This window comes from Blennius ocellaris (genome assembly GCF_963422515.1).
Source record: "Blennius ocellaris genome assembly, chromosome: 24".
NCBI lineage: Eukaryota > Metazoa > Chordata > Actinopteri > Blenniiformes > Blenniidae > Blennius > Blennius ocellaris.
The window spans coordinates 102,501-116,000 of record NC_137673.1 but is presented as its reverse complement, the minus strand read 5'-3'; the positions used below and the strand labels follow the sequence as shown (position 1 = coordinate 116,000).

General features: G+C 45.5%; 2 protein-coding genes across 2 annotated transcripts in view; both read left to right on the top strand.

Annotated features, from left to right (window-relative positions):
• The window catches only part of als2b (alsin Rho guanine nucleotide exchange factor ALS2 b), a 37,842-nt gene extending 34,657 nt beyond the window's left edge, over positions 1-3,185 (top strand). Inside the window, 3 exon segments of the mRNA XM_080520091.1 lie at positions 63-212; positions 290-386; positions 2,269-3,185. Of these exon segments, the coding sequence (XP_080376217.1) occupies positions 63-212; positions 290-386; positions 2,269-2,307 (286 nt within the window). The 3' untranslated portion in view covers positions 2,308-3,185.
• The window catches only part of mpp4b (MAGUK p55 scaffold protein 4b), a gene marked incomplete at its 3' end in the record, with an annotated part of 27,255 nt that continues 16,935 nt past the window's right edge, over positions 3,181-13,500 (top strand). Inside the window, exon 1 of the mRNA XM_080520090.1 lies at positions 3,181-3,723. The remainder of the gene's footprint in view (positions 3,724-13,500) is intronic.

The following is a 13,500-nucleotide window of genomic DNA, read 5'->3' as shown; positions in this document are numbered from 1 at the left end:
TCACTGGCCCTCTCTCTCTCTCTCTCTCTCTCTCTCTCTCCCTCTCTCCCTCTCTCTTGCAGTACCACGTTCACTCCGTCAGACAAGCTGCAGGTGATCCAGCTCACCTTCCAGGAGATCACACAGGAAGTGCAGGCGCTGCTGAAGCACGACTTCCTGTGGTCCATGGACGACCTGTTTCCTGTGTTCCTCTACGTGGTGGTGCGAGCCCGGTCGGTGCACACACACACTCATGGTGTAGTGATAATGCAGGAAGAGCAGGTGGAGCTAATGGGATGTTTCTCTTCAGGATCAGGAATCTGGGGTCAGAGGTCAACCTGATGGAAGATCTGATGGATCCCTGTATCCAACATGGAGAGCACGGTATCATGTTCACCACCCTCAAGGTAACACACACTGCCAGTGTTGCCCACGTTACCTTGAAAAATAATCCCATTACTAGTTACTCATTAAAAAGTCACTTATTTACTTTACTGATTAATTGTTTTTTGAAGTAACAAGTAACCAGCTGACCCCCCCAGCCCCGATCTCAACATAAAAATGCAGATCACTGCCTGACCTGACCTTTGACCTCCTGCTAATACATATTTAACCTTTGACCTCCTGCTTATACATATTTAACCTTTGACCCCCAACTGGTACATATTTGACCTTTGACCTCCTGCTGGTACGTATTTAACCTGGTACATGTTTAACCTTTGACCTTCATTCTTTGTTGTATTTGTATGTGACTCAGTTTTGTTATCATATTTTGATGATTACCAGTGTTTGTTTACCTGGTGTCATAGTCTATTATTTATGGGTTTGTTGATTGATCTATCTGTTTATTCATTTACACTGCCTCCTCTGTGTGACCTTGTCATTGCCCCCTGGGGACAAATAAAGACTATGGATGGATGGCTGGGTTGGTTGGTTGGTTGGTTGGTTGGTTGGTTGGTTGGTTGGTATAACCGGGGGGGTAATTGGAATGTTAGGGTTTATTGATGATGTTTGTAGTTGTAAGTTATGATTCATTTTTGTTACTTGAACGCACCAATAAAGTTAGTTGGCCTGTGATTGGCTGAAAGTTGAGAAGGGGGCGGGTCAGGTGAACGATGCAATAGTAACGATACAATAGTAACACTGCTATAGAAACGATACAATAGTAACACTGCAATAGAAACGATACAATAGTAACACTGCTATAGAAATGATACAATAGTAACACTGCAATAGTAATGATACAATAGTAACGATGCAATAGTAATGATACAATACTAATACTGCAATAGAAACGATACAATAGTAACACTGCAATAGTAATGATACAATAGTAACACTGCAATAGTAACGATACAATGAGAATGATACAATAGGAACGACACAATAGTAGCGATACAATAGTAACACTGCAATAGTAATGATACAATACTAATACTGCAATAGTAATGATACAATAGTAACACTGCAATAGTAATGATACAATAGTAACACTGCAATAGTAATGATACAATAGTAACACTGCAATAGTAATGATACAATAGTAACACTGCAATAGTAATGATACAGTACTAATACTGCAATAGTAATGATACAATAGTAACACTGCAATAGTAACGATACAATGAGAGTGATACAATAGGAACGACACAATAGTAGCGATACAATAGAAACACTGCAATAGTAATGATACAATACTAATACTGCAATAGTAACGATACAATAGTAACACTGCAATAGTAACGATACAATAGTAACACTGCAATAGAAACGATACAATAGTAACACTGCAATAGTAACGATACAATGAGAATGATACAATAGGAACGACACAATAGTAGCGATACAATAGAAACACTGCAATAGTAATGATACAATACTAATACTGCAATAGCAATGACACAATAGTAACGATGCAACCCCGAACCCTAGCCCTCTCTTTCGGCCCCCTTCTCTCTCTCTCTCTCTCTCTCTCTCTCTCTCTCTCTCATTCTTCCCCCTCTCTTTCTATCTTTTTCATTTATAAGGTAGAATCAAAAGTGAGGTCTGATGTTCCTGTGTGTGTGTGTGTGTGTGTGTGTGTGTGTGTGTGTGTGTGTGTGTGTGTGTGTGTGTGTGTGTGTGTGTGTGTGTGTGTGTGTGTGTGTGTGTGTGTGTGTGTGTGTGTGTGTGTGTGTGTGTGTGTGTGTGTGTGTGTGTGTGTGTGTGTGTGTGTGCGTGCGTGCGTGCGTGCGTGCGTGCGTGCGTGCGTGCGTGCGTGCGTGCGTGCGTGCGTGCGTGCGTGTCCAGGCCTGTTACTACCAGATCCAGCATGAGAAGATCACCTAACACTTCCTCTGGTCAGGAAGCTTCAACAGCCAATCAGGAGCCAGCAGACAAGAGGCGATGGACCTGAGCTCCAACCAATAGGAAGCAGAGGAACAGCGCCACCTGCTGCTGTCATGGAGACGGGATCTCACACACACACACACTGAGTGGTGATTCTGATGAATGGACATCTGTTGATCCTGAAGCCTGAGGAGTGTCTCTCTCTCTCTCTCTCTCTCTCTCTCTCTCGCTCTCTCGCTCTCTCGCTCTCTTGCTCTCTTGCTCTCCATGGACCGCTGACAGTGTGAGGCTTTTATTCTGTCGTAGGAAACTAAGAGTCTTCCTGTATGAAACAAATTGACTTCCTGTCAAGTCACCAACCAGAGAAGCTGTGAATCCGAAGCCTGATGACTGTAATCACCTTGGAATAATAAAGTATTACTGTACTCCACAAGTATTGATCTAGTACTGCTGTTCCTCCTTCTACCATCCCTCCTTTCTACCATCCCTCCTTTCCTCCTTCTACCATCCCTCCTTTCTACCATCCCTCCTTTCCTTCTTCTACCATCCCTCCTTTCTACCATCCCTCCTTTCCTCCTTCTACCATCCCTCCTTTCTATCATCCCTCTTTTCCTCCTACCATCCCTCCTTTCTACCATCCATCCTTTCCTTCTTCTACCATCCCTCCTTTCTATCATCCCTCTTTTCCTTCTTCTACCATCCCTCCTTTCTACCATCCATCCTTTCCTTCTTCTACCATCCCTCCTTTCCTCCTACCATCCCTCCTTTCTACCATCCCTCCTTTCCTCCTTCTACCATCCCTCCTACCATCCCTCCTTTCCTCCTTCTACCATCCCTCCTTTCCTCCTACCATCCCTCCTTTCTATCATCCCTCTTTTCCTCCTTCTACCATCCCTCATTTCTACCATCCATCCTTTCCTTCTTATACCATCCCTCCTTTCTACCATCCCTCCTTTCCTCCTTCTACCATCCCTCCTTTCCTCCTTCCTACCAACCCTCCTTTCCTCCTTCTCCATTCCCTGCTTCGTTCCACACTGAAACCTGCGGTGTGCTAGTTTGTTTTTCAGCTTGACTCTCCAGAAGTTTGGAGTTCCACTGCACTTCCTCCTCCTCCTCTTGCTGCTCCTTCACCTCCTCATCCTCCTCCTGCCCCTGGTGCTGGCTGTGAACAGTTAAGAGGATTTGGTGCTGGGTTAGGAGCAGCCAACTTGAAGAGGAGGAGCAGTAGGAGGATGGAGGAGGTGGGAGGAGCTCACCTGCTGGGGATTAGGTGGAATGGGGATTACAGATTACAGTTAGTCTCTGTTGGTGTGAGGACATCGTCTTCATCAGACCTTCCTCCAGGAAACAGTTTCTCCACATTTCTCCTGTTCCTCCACCTCTTGTAGTGGAGAGGCTCCCTGCAGGAGTCTCCAGGTGAGCTGCACCTCCTCCACCTCTTCATCGCTCTCTTGCTCCTCCACCTCCTGCTGCTGCTGCTCTTTCCACATTAACTTTTTTCTGTAGTTGGGTTCAAAGATTCTGTTTCCTCTTTCCTGTGTGGAGTAGAATTGTTCAGTCAACGTGCAGTGGAGGAGTAGAATTGTTCAGTCAACGTGCAGTGGAGGAGTAGAATTGTTCAGTCAACGTGCAGTGGAGAGTAGAATTGTTCAGTCAACGTGCAGTGGAGAGTAGAATTGTTCAGTCAGCAGCAGTGGAGAGTAGAATTGTTCAGTCAGCAGCAGTGGAGAGTAGAATTGTTCAGTCAACGTGCAGTGGAGGAGTAGAATTGTTCAGTCAACGTGCAGTGGAGAGTAGAATTGTTCAGTCAACGTGCAGTGGAGGAGTAGAATTGTTCAGTCAACGTGCAGTGGAGAGTAGAATTGTTCAGTCAGCAGCAGTGGAGGAGTAGAATTGTTCAGTCAACGTGCAGTGGAGGAGTAGAATTGTTCAGTCAGCAGCAGTGGAGGAGTAGAATTGTTCAGTCAACATGCAGTGGAGAGTAGAATTGTTCAGTCAGCAGCAGTGGAGGAGTAGAATTGTTCAGTCAGCAGCAGTGGAGGAGTAGAATTGTTCAGTCAACATGCAGTGGAGAGTAGAATTGTTCAGTCAACGTGCAGTGGAGGAGTAGAATTGTTCAGTCAGCAGCAGTGGAGGAGTAGAATTGTTCAGTCAGCAGCAGTGGAGAGTAGAATTGTTCAGTCAGCAGCAGTGGAGAGTAGAATTGTTCAGTCAACATGCAGTGGAGAGTAGAATTGTTCAGGAAACGTGCAGTGGAGAGTAGAATTGTTCAGTCAGCAGCAGTGGAGAGTAGAATTGTTCAGTCAGCAGCAGTGGAGGAGTAGAATTGTTCAGGAAACGTGCAGTGGAGGAGTAGAATTGTTCAGGAAACGTGCAGTGGAGGAGTAGAATTGTTCAGGAAACGTGCAGTGGAGAGTAGAATTGTTCAGTCAACGTGCAGTGGAGAGTAGAATTGTTCAGTCAGCAGCAGTGGAGAGTAGAATTGTTCAGTCAGCAGCAGTGGAGGAGTAGAATTGTTCAGGAAACGTGCAGTGGAGAGTAGAATTGTTCAGTCAGCAGCAGTGGAGGAGTAGAATTGTTCAGTCAACATGCAGTGGAGAGTAGAATTGTTCAGTCAACGTGCAGTGGAGAGTAGAATTGTTCAGTCAGCAGCAGTGGAGAGTAGAATTGTTCAGTCAGCAGCAGTGGAGGAGTAGAATTGTTCAGTCAACGTGCAGTGGAGAGTAGAATTGTTCAGTAAACGTGCAGTGGAGGAGTAGAATTGTTCAGTCAACGTGCAGTGGAGGAGTAGAATTGTTCAGTCAACGTGCAGTGGAGAGTAGAATTGTTCAGTCAACGTGCAGTGGAGGAGTAGAATTGTTCAGTCAACGTGCAGTGGAGAGTAGAATTGTTCAGTCAGCAGCAGTGGAGAGTAGAATTGTTCAGTCAGCAGCAGTGGAGAGTAGAATTGTTCAGTCAACGTGCAGTGGAGGAGTAGAATTGTTCAGTCAACGTGCAGTGGAGAGTAGAATTGTTCAGTCAACGTGCAGTGGAGGAGTAGAATTGTTCAGTCAACGTGCAGTGGAGAGTAGAATTGTTCAGTCAGCAGCAGTGGAGGAGTAGAATTGTTCAGTCAACGTGCAGTGGAGGAGTAGAATTGTTCAGTCAGCAGCAGTGGAGGAGTAGAATTGTTCAGTCAACATGCAGTGGAGAGTAGAATTGTTCAGTCAGCAGCAGTGGAGGAGTAGAATTGTTCAGTCAGCAGCAGTGGAGAGTAGAATTGTTCAGTCAGCAGCAGTGGAGAGTAGAATTGTTCAGTCAGCAGCAGTGGAGGAGTAGAATTGTTCAGGAAACGTGCAGTGGAGAGTAGAATTGTTCAGTCAGCAGCAGTGGAGGAGTAGAATTGTTCAGTCAACATGCAGTGGAGAGTAGAATTGTTCAGGAAACGTGCAGTGGAGAGTAGAATTGTTCAGTCAGCAGCAGTGGAGAGTAGAATTGTTCAGTCAGCAGCAGTGGAGGAGTAGAATTGTTCAGGAAACGTGCAGTGGAGGAGTAGAATTGTTCAGGAAACGTGCAGTGGAGGAGTAGAATTGTTCAGGAAACGTGCAGTGGAGAGTAGAATTGTTCAGTCAACGTGCAGTGGAGAGTAGAATTGTTCAGTCAGCAGCAGTGGAGAGTAGAATTGTTCAGTCAGCAGCAGTGGAGGAGTAGAATTGTTCAGGAAACGTGCAGTGGAGAGTAGAATTGTTCAGTCAGCAGCAGTGGAGGAGTAGAATTGTTCAGTCAACATGCAGTGGAGAGTAGAATTGTTCAGTCAACGTGCAGTGGAGAGTAGAATTGTTCAGTCAGCAGCAGTGGAGAGTAGAATTGTTCAGTCAGCAGCAGTGGAGGAGTAGAATTGTTCAGTCAACGTGCAGTGGAGAGTAGAATTGTTCAGTAAACGTGCAGTGGAGGAGTAGAATTGTTCAGTCAACGTGCAGTGGAGGAGTAGAATTGTTCAGTCAACGTGCAGTGGAGAGTAGAATTGTTCAGTCAACGTGCAGTGGAGGAGTAGAATTGTTCAGTCAACGTGCAGTGGAGAGTAGAATTGTTCAGTCAGCAGCAGTGGAGAGTAGAATTGTTCAGTCAGCAGCAGTGGAGAGTAGAATTGTTCAGTCAACGTGCAGTGGAGGAGTAGAATTGTTCAGTCAACGTGCAGTGGAGAGTAGAATTGTTCAGTCAACGTGCAGTGGAGGAGTAGAATTGTTCAGTCAACGTGCAGTGGAGAGTAGAATTGTTCAGTCAGCAGCAGTGGAGGAGTAGAATTGTTCAGTCAACGTGCAGTGGAGGAGTAGAATTGTTCAGTCAGCAGCAGTGGAGGAGTAGAATTGTTCAGTCAACATGCAGTGGAGAGTAGAATTGTTCAGTCAGCAGCAGTGGAGGAGTAGAATTGTTCAGTCAGCAGCAGTGGAGGAGTAGAATTGTTCAGTCAACATGCAGTGGAGAGTAGAATTGTTCAGTCAACGTGCAGTGGAGGAGTAGAATTGTTCAGTCAGCAGCAGTGGAGGAGTAGAATTGTTCAGTCAGCAGCAGTGGAGAGTAGAATTGTTCAGGAAACGTGCAGTGGAGAGTAGAATTGTTCAGTCAACGTGCAGTGGAGAGTAGAATTGTTCAGTCAACGTGCAGTGGAGAGTAGAATTGTTCAGTCAGCAGCAGTGGAGGAGTAGAATTGTTCAGTCAACATGCAGTGGAGAGTAGAATTGTTCAGGAAACGTGCAGTGGAGAGTAGAATTGTTCAGTCAACGTGCAGTGGAGAGTAGAATTGTTCAGTCAGCAGCAGTGGAGAGTAGAATTGTTCAGTCAGCAGCAGTGGAGGAGTAGAATTGTTCAGGAAACGTGCAGTGGAGAGTAGAATTGTTCAGTCAGCAGCAGTGGAGGAGTAGAATTGTTCAGTCAACATGCAGTGGAGAGTAGAATTGTTCAGTCAACGTGCAGTGGAGAGTAGAATTGTTCAGTAAACGTGCAGTGGAGAGTAGAATTGTTCAGTCAACGTGCAGTGGAGAGTAGAATTGTTCAGTCAACGTGCAGTGGAGAGTAGAATTGTTCAGTCAACGTGCAGTGGAGGAGTAGAATTGTTCAGTCAACGTGCAGTGGAAAGTAGAATTGTTCAGTCAGCAGCAGTGGAGAGTAGAATTGTTCAGTCAGCAGCAGTGGAGAGTAGAATTGTTCAGTCAACGTGCAGTGGAGGAGTAGAATTGTTCAGTCAACGTGCAGTGGAGAGTAGAATTGTTCAGTCAACGTGCAGTGGAGGAGTAGAATTGTTCAGTCAACGTGCAGTGGAGAGTAGAATTGTTCAGTCAGCAGCAGTGGAGGAGTAGAATTGTTCAGTCAACGTGCAGTGGAGGAGTAGAATTGTTCAGTCAGCAGCAGTGGAGGAGTAGAATTGTTCAGTCAACATGCAGTGGAGAGTAGAATTGTTCAGTCAGCAGCAGTGGAGGAGTAGAATTGTTCAGTCAGCAGCAGTGGAGGAGTAGAATTGTTCAGTCAACATGCAGTGGAGAGTAGAATTGTTCAGTCAACGTGCAGTGGAGGAGTAGAATTGTTCAGTCAGCAGCAGTGGAGGAGTAGAATTGTTCAGTCAGCAGCAGTGGAGGAGTAGAATTGTTCAGTCAGCAGCAGTGGAGAGTAGAATTGTTCAGTCAGCAGCAGTGGAGAGTAGAATTGTTCAGTCAGCAGCAGTGGAGGAGTAGAATTGTTCAGGAAACGTGCAGTGGAGAGTAGAATTGTTCAGTCAACGTGCAGTGGAGAGTAGAATTGTTCAGTCAGCAGCAGTGGAGAGTAGAATTGTTCAGTCAGCAGCAGTGGAGGAGTAGAATTGTTCAGGAAATGTGCAGTGGAGAGTAGAATTGTTCAGTCAGCAGCAGTGGAGGAGTAGAATTGTTCAGTCAACATGCAGTGGAGAGTAGAATTGTTCAGGAAACGTGCAGTGGAGAGTAGAATTGTTCAGTCAGCAGCAGTGGAGAGTAGAATTGTTCAGTCAGCAGCAGTGGAGGAGTAGAATTGTTCAGGAAACGTGCAGTGGAGGAGTAGAATTGTTCAGGAAACGTGCAGTGGAGGAGTAGAATTGTTCAGGAAACGTGCAGTGGAGAGTAGAATTGTTCAGTCAACGTGCAGTGGAGAGTAGAATTGTTCAGTCAGCAGCAGTGGAGAGTAGAATTGTTCAGTCAGCAGCAGTGGAGGAGTAGAATTGTTCAGGAAACGTGCAGTGGAGAGTAGAATTGTTCAGTCAGCAGCAGTGGAGGAGTAGAATTGTTCAGTCAACATGCAGTGGAGAGTAGAATTGTTCAGTCAACGTGCAGTGGAGAGTAGAATTGTTCAGTAAACGTGCAGTGGAGAGTAGAATTGTTCAGTCAACGTGCAGTGGAGAGTAGAATTGTTCAGTCAACGTGCAGTGGAGAGTAGAATTGTTCAGTCAACATGCAGTGGAGAGTAGAATTGTTCAGTCAGCAGCAGTGGAGAGTAGAATTGTTCAGTCAGCAGCAGTGGAGAGTAGAATTGTTCAGTCAGCAGCAGTGGAGGAGTAGAATTGTTCAGGAAACGTGCAGTGGAGAGTAGAATTGTTCAGTCAGCAGCAGTGGAGGAGTAGAATTGTTCAGTCAACGTGCAGTGGAGAGTAGAATTGTTCAGTCAGCAGCAGTGGAGAGTAGAATTGTTCAGTCAGCAGCAGTGGAGAGTAGAATTGTTCAGTCAGCAGCAGTGGAGGAGTAGAATTGTTCAGTCAACGTGCAGTGGAGGAGTAGAATTGTTCAGTCAGCAGCAGTGGAGAGTAGAATTGTTAAGTCAACATGCAGTGGAGAGTAGAATTGTTCAGTCAACGTGCAGTGGAGGAGTAGAATTGTTCAGTCAACGTGCAGTGGAGAGTAGAATTGTTCAGTCAGCAGCAGTGGAGGAGTAGAATTGTTCAGTCAACGTGCAGTGGAGGAGTAGAATTGTTCAGTCAGCAGCAGTGGAGGAGTAGAATTGTTCAGTCAACATGCAGTGGAGAGTAGAATTGTTCAGTCAGCAGCAGTGGAGGAGTAGAATTGTTCAGTCAGCAGCAGTGGAGGAGTAGAATTGTTCAGTCAACATGCAGTGGAGAGTAGAATTGTTCAGTCAACGTGCAGTGGAGGAGTAGAATTGTTCAGTCAGCAGCAGTGGAGGAGTAGAATTGTTCAGTCAGCAGCAGTGGAGAGTAGAATTGTTCAGGAAACGTGCAGTGGAGAGTAGAATTGTTCAGTCAACGTGCAGTGGAGAGTAGAATTGTTCAGTCAACGTGCAGTGGAGAGTAGAATTGTTCAGTCAGCAGCAGTGGAGGAGTAGAATTGTTCAGTCAACATGCAGTGGAGAGTAGAATTGTTCAGGAAACGTGCAGTGGAGAGTAGAATTGTTCAGTCAACGTGCAGTGGAGAGTAGAATTGTTCAGTCAGCAGCAGTGGAGAGTAGAATTGTTCAGTCAGCAGCAGTGGAGGAGTAGAATTGTTCAGGAAACGTGCAGTGGAGAGTAGAATTGTTCAGTCAGCAGCAGTGGAGGAGTAGAATTGTTCAGTCAACATGCAGTGGAGAGTAGAATTGTTCAGTCAACGTGCAGTGGAGAGTAGAATTGTTCAGTAAACGTGCAGTGGAGAGTAGAATTGTTCAGTCAACGTGCAGTGGAGAGTAGAATTGTTCAGTCAACGTGCAGTGGAGAGTAGAATTGTTCAGTCAACGTGCAGTGGAGGAGTAGAATTGTTCAGTCAACGTGCAGTGGAAAGTAGAATTGTTCAGTCAGCAGCAGTGGAGAGTAGAATTGTTCAGTCAGCAGCAGTGGAGAGTAGAATTGTTCAGTCAACGTGCAGTGGAGGAGTAGAATTGTTCAGTCAACGTGCAGTGGAGAGTAGAATTGTTCAGTCAACGTGCAGTGGAGGAGTAGAATTGTTCAGTCAACGTGCAGTGGAGAGTAGAATTGTTCAGTCAGCAGCAGTGGAGGAGTAGAATTGTTCAGTCAACGTGCAGTGGAGGAGTAGAATTGTTCAGTCAGCAGCAGTGGAGGAGTAGAATTGTTCAGTCAACATGCAGTGGAGAGTAGAATTGTTCAGTCAGCAGCAGTGGAGGAGTAGAATTGTTCAGTCAGCAGCAGTGGAGGAGTAGAATTGTTCAGTCAACATGCAGTGGAGAGTAGAATTGTTCAGTCAACGTGCAGTGGAGGAGTAGAATTGTTCAGTCAGCAGCAGTGGAGGAGTAGAATTGTTCAGTCAGCAGCAGTGGAGGAGTAGAATTGTTCAGTCAGCAGCAGTGGAGAGTAGAATTGTTCAGTCAGCAGCAGTGGAGAGTAGAATTGTTCAGTCAGCAGCAGTGGAGGAGTAGAATTGTTCAGGAAACGTGCAGTGGAGAGTAGAATTGTTCAGTCAACGTGCAGTGGAGAGTAGAATTGTTCAGTCAGCAGCAGTGGAGAGTAGAATTGTTCAGTCAGCAGCAGTGGAGGAGTAGAATTGTTCAGGAAATGTGCAGTGGAGAGTAGAATTGTTCAGTCAGCAGCAGTGGAGGAGTAGAATTGTTCAGTCAACATGCAGTGGAGAGTAGAATTGTTCAGGAAACGTGCAGTGGAGAGTAGAATTGTTCAGTCAGCAGCAGTGGAGAGTAGAATTGTTCAGTCAGCAGCAGTGGAGGAGTAGAATTGTTCAGGAAACGTGCAGTGGAGGAGTAGAATTGTTCAGGAAACGTGCAGTGGAGGAGTAGAATTGTTCAGGAAACGTGCAGTGGAGAGTAGAATTGTTCAGTCAACGTGCAGTGGAGAGTAGAATTGTTCAGTCAGCAGCAGTGGAGAGTAGAATTGTTCAGTCAGCAGCAGTGGAGGAGTAGAATTGTTCAGGAAACGTGCAGTGGAGAGTAGAATTGTTCAGTCAGCAGCAGTGGAGGAGTAGAATTGTTCAGTCAACATGCAGTGGAGAGTAGAATTGTTCAGTCAACGTGCAGTGGAGAGTAGAATTGTTCAGTAAACGTGCAGTGGAGAGTAGAATTGTTCAGTCAACGTGCAGTGGAGAGTAGAATTGTTCAGTCAACGTGCAGTGGAGAGTAGAATTGTTCAGTCAACATGCAGTGGAGAGTAGAATTGTTCAGTCAGCAGCAGTGGAGAGTAGAATTGTTCAGTCAGCAGCAGTGGAGAGTAGAATTGTTCAGTCAGCAGCAGTGGAGGAGTAGAATTGTTCAGGAAACGTGCAGTGGAGAGTAGAATTGTTCAGTCAGCAGCAGTGGAGGAGTAGAATTGTTCAGTCAACGTGCAGTGGAGAGTAGAATTGTTCAGTCAGCAGCAGTGGAGAGTAGAATTGTTCAGTCAGCAGCAGTGGAGAGTAGAATTGTTCAGTCAGCAGCAGTGGAGGAGTAGAATTGTTCAGTCAACGTGCAGTGGAGGAGTAGAATTGTTCAGTCAGCAGCAGTGGAGAGTAGAATTGTTAAGTCAACATGCAGTGGAGAGTAGAATTGTTCAGTCAGCAGCAGTGGAGAGTAGAATTGTTCAGTCAGCAGCAGTGGAGAGTAGAATTGTTCATTCAGCAGCAGTGGAGAGTAGAATTGTTCAGTCAACATGCAGTGGAGGAGTAGAATTGTTCAGTCAACGTGCAGTGGAGAGTAGAATTGTTCAGTCAGCAGCAGTGGAGAGTAGAATTGTTCAGTCAACGTGCAGTGGAGGAGTAGAATTGTTCAGTCAACGTGCAGTGGAGAGTAGAATTGTTCAGTCAACGTGCAGTGGAGGAGTAGAATTGTTCAGTCAGCAGCAGTGGAGAGTAGAATTGTTAAGTCAACATGCAGTGGAGAGTAGAATTGTTCAGTCAGCAGCAGTGGAGAGTAGAATTGTTCAGTCAGCAGCAGTGGAGAGTAGAATTGTTCATTCAGCAGCAGTGGAGAGTAGAATTGTTCAGTCAACATGCAGTGGAGGAGTAGAATTGTTCAGTCAACGTGCAGTGGAGAGTAGAATTGTTCAGTCAGCAGCAGTGGAGAGTAGAATTGTTCAGTCAACGTGCAGTGGAGGAGTAGAATTGTTCAGTCAACGTGCAGTGGAGAGTAGAATTGTTCAGTCAACGTGCAGTGGAGGAGTAGAATTGTTCAGTCAACGTGCAGTGGAGGAGTAGAATTGTTCAGTCAACGTGCAGTGGAGAGTAGAATTGTTCAGTCAGCAGCAGTGGAGGAGTAGAATTGTTCAGTCAACGTGCAGTGGAGGAGTAGAATTGTTCAGTCAGCAGCAGTGGAGGAGTAGAATTGTTCAGTCAACATGCAGTGGAGAGTAGAATTGTTCAGTCAACGTGCAGTGGAGGAGTAGAATTGTTCAGTCAGCAGCAGTGGAGGAGTAGAATTGTTCAGTCAACATGCAGTGGAGAGTAGAATTGTTCAGTAAACGTGCAGTGGAGAGTAGAATTGTTCAGTAAACGTGCAGTGGAGGAGTAGAATTGTTCAGTAAACGCGCAGTGGAGAGTAGAATTGTTCAGTCAACGTGCAGTGGAGAGTAGAATTGTTCAGTCAAAGTGCAGTGGAGAGTAGAATTGTTCAGTCAACGTGCAGTGGAGAGTAGAATTGTTAAGTCAACATGCAGTGGAGAGTAGAATTGTTCAGTCAGCAGCAGTGGAGAGTAGAATTGTTCAGTCAGCAGCAGTGGAGAGTAGAATTGTTCAGTCAACGTGCAGTGGAGGAGTAGAATTGTTCAGTCAACGTGCAGTGGAGAGTAGAATTGTTCAGGAAACGTGCAGTGGAGAGTAGAATTGTTCAGTCAGCAGCAGTTGAGGAATAGAATTGTTCAGTCAACGTGCAGTGGAGAGTAGAATTGTTCAGTCAGCAGCAGTGGAGAGTAGAATTGTTCAGTCAACGTGCAGTGGAGAGTAGAATTGTTCAGTCAGCAGCAGTTGAGGAATAGAATTGTTCAGTCAACATGCAGTGGAGAGTAGAATTGTTCAGTAAACGTGCAGTGGAGGAGTAGAATTGTTCAGTAAACGTGCAGTGGAGAGTAGAATTGTTCAGTCAACGTGCAGTGGAGAGTAGAATTGTTCAGTCAGCAGCAGTTGAGGAATAGAATTGTTCAGTCAACATGCAGTGGAGAGTAGAATTGTTCAGTAAACATGCAGTGGAGAGTAGAATTGTTCAGTCAGCAGCAGTGGAGAGTAGAATTGTTCAGTCAGCAGCAGTGGAGAGTAGAATTGTTCAGTCAGCAGCAGTGGAGGAGTAGAATTGTTC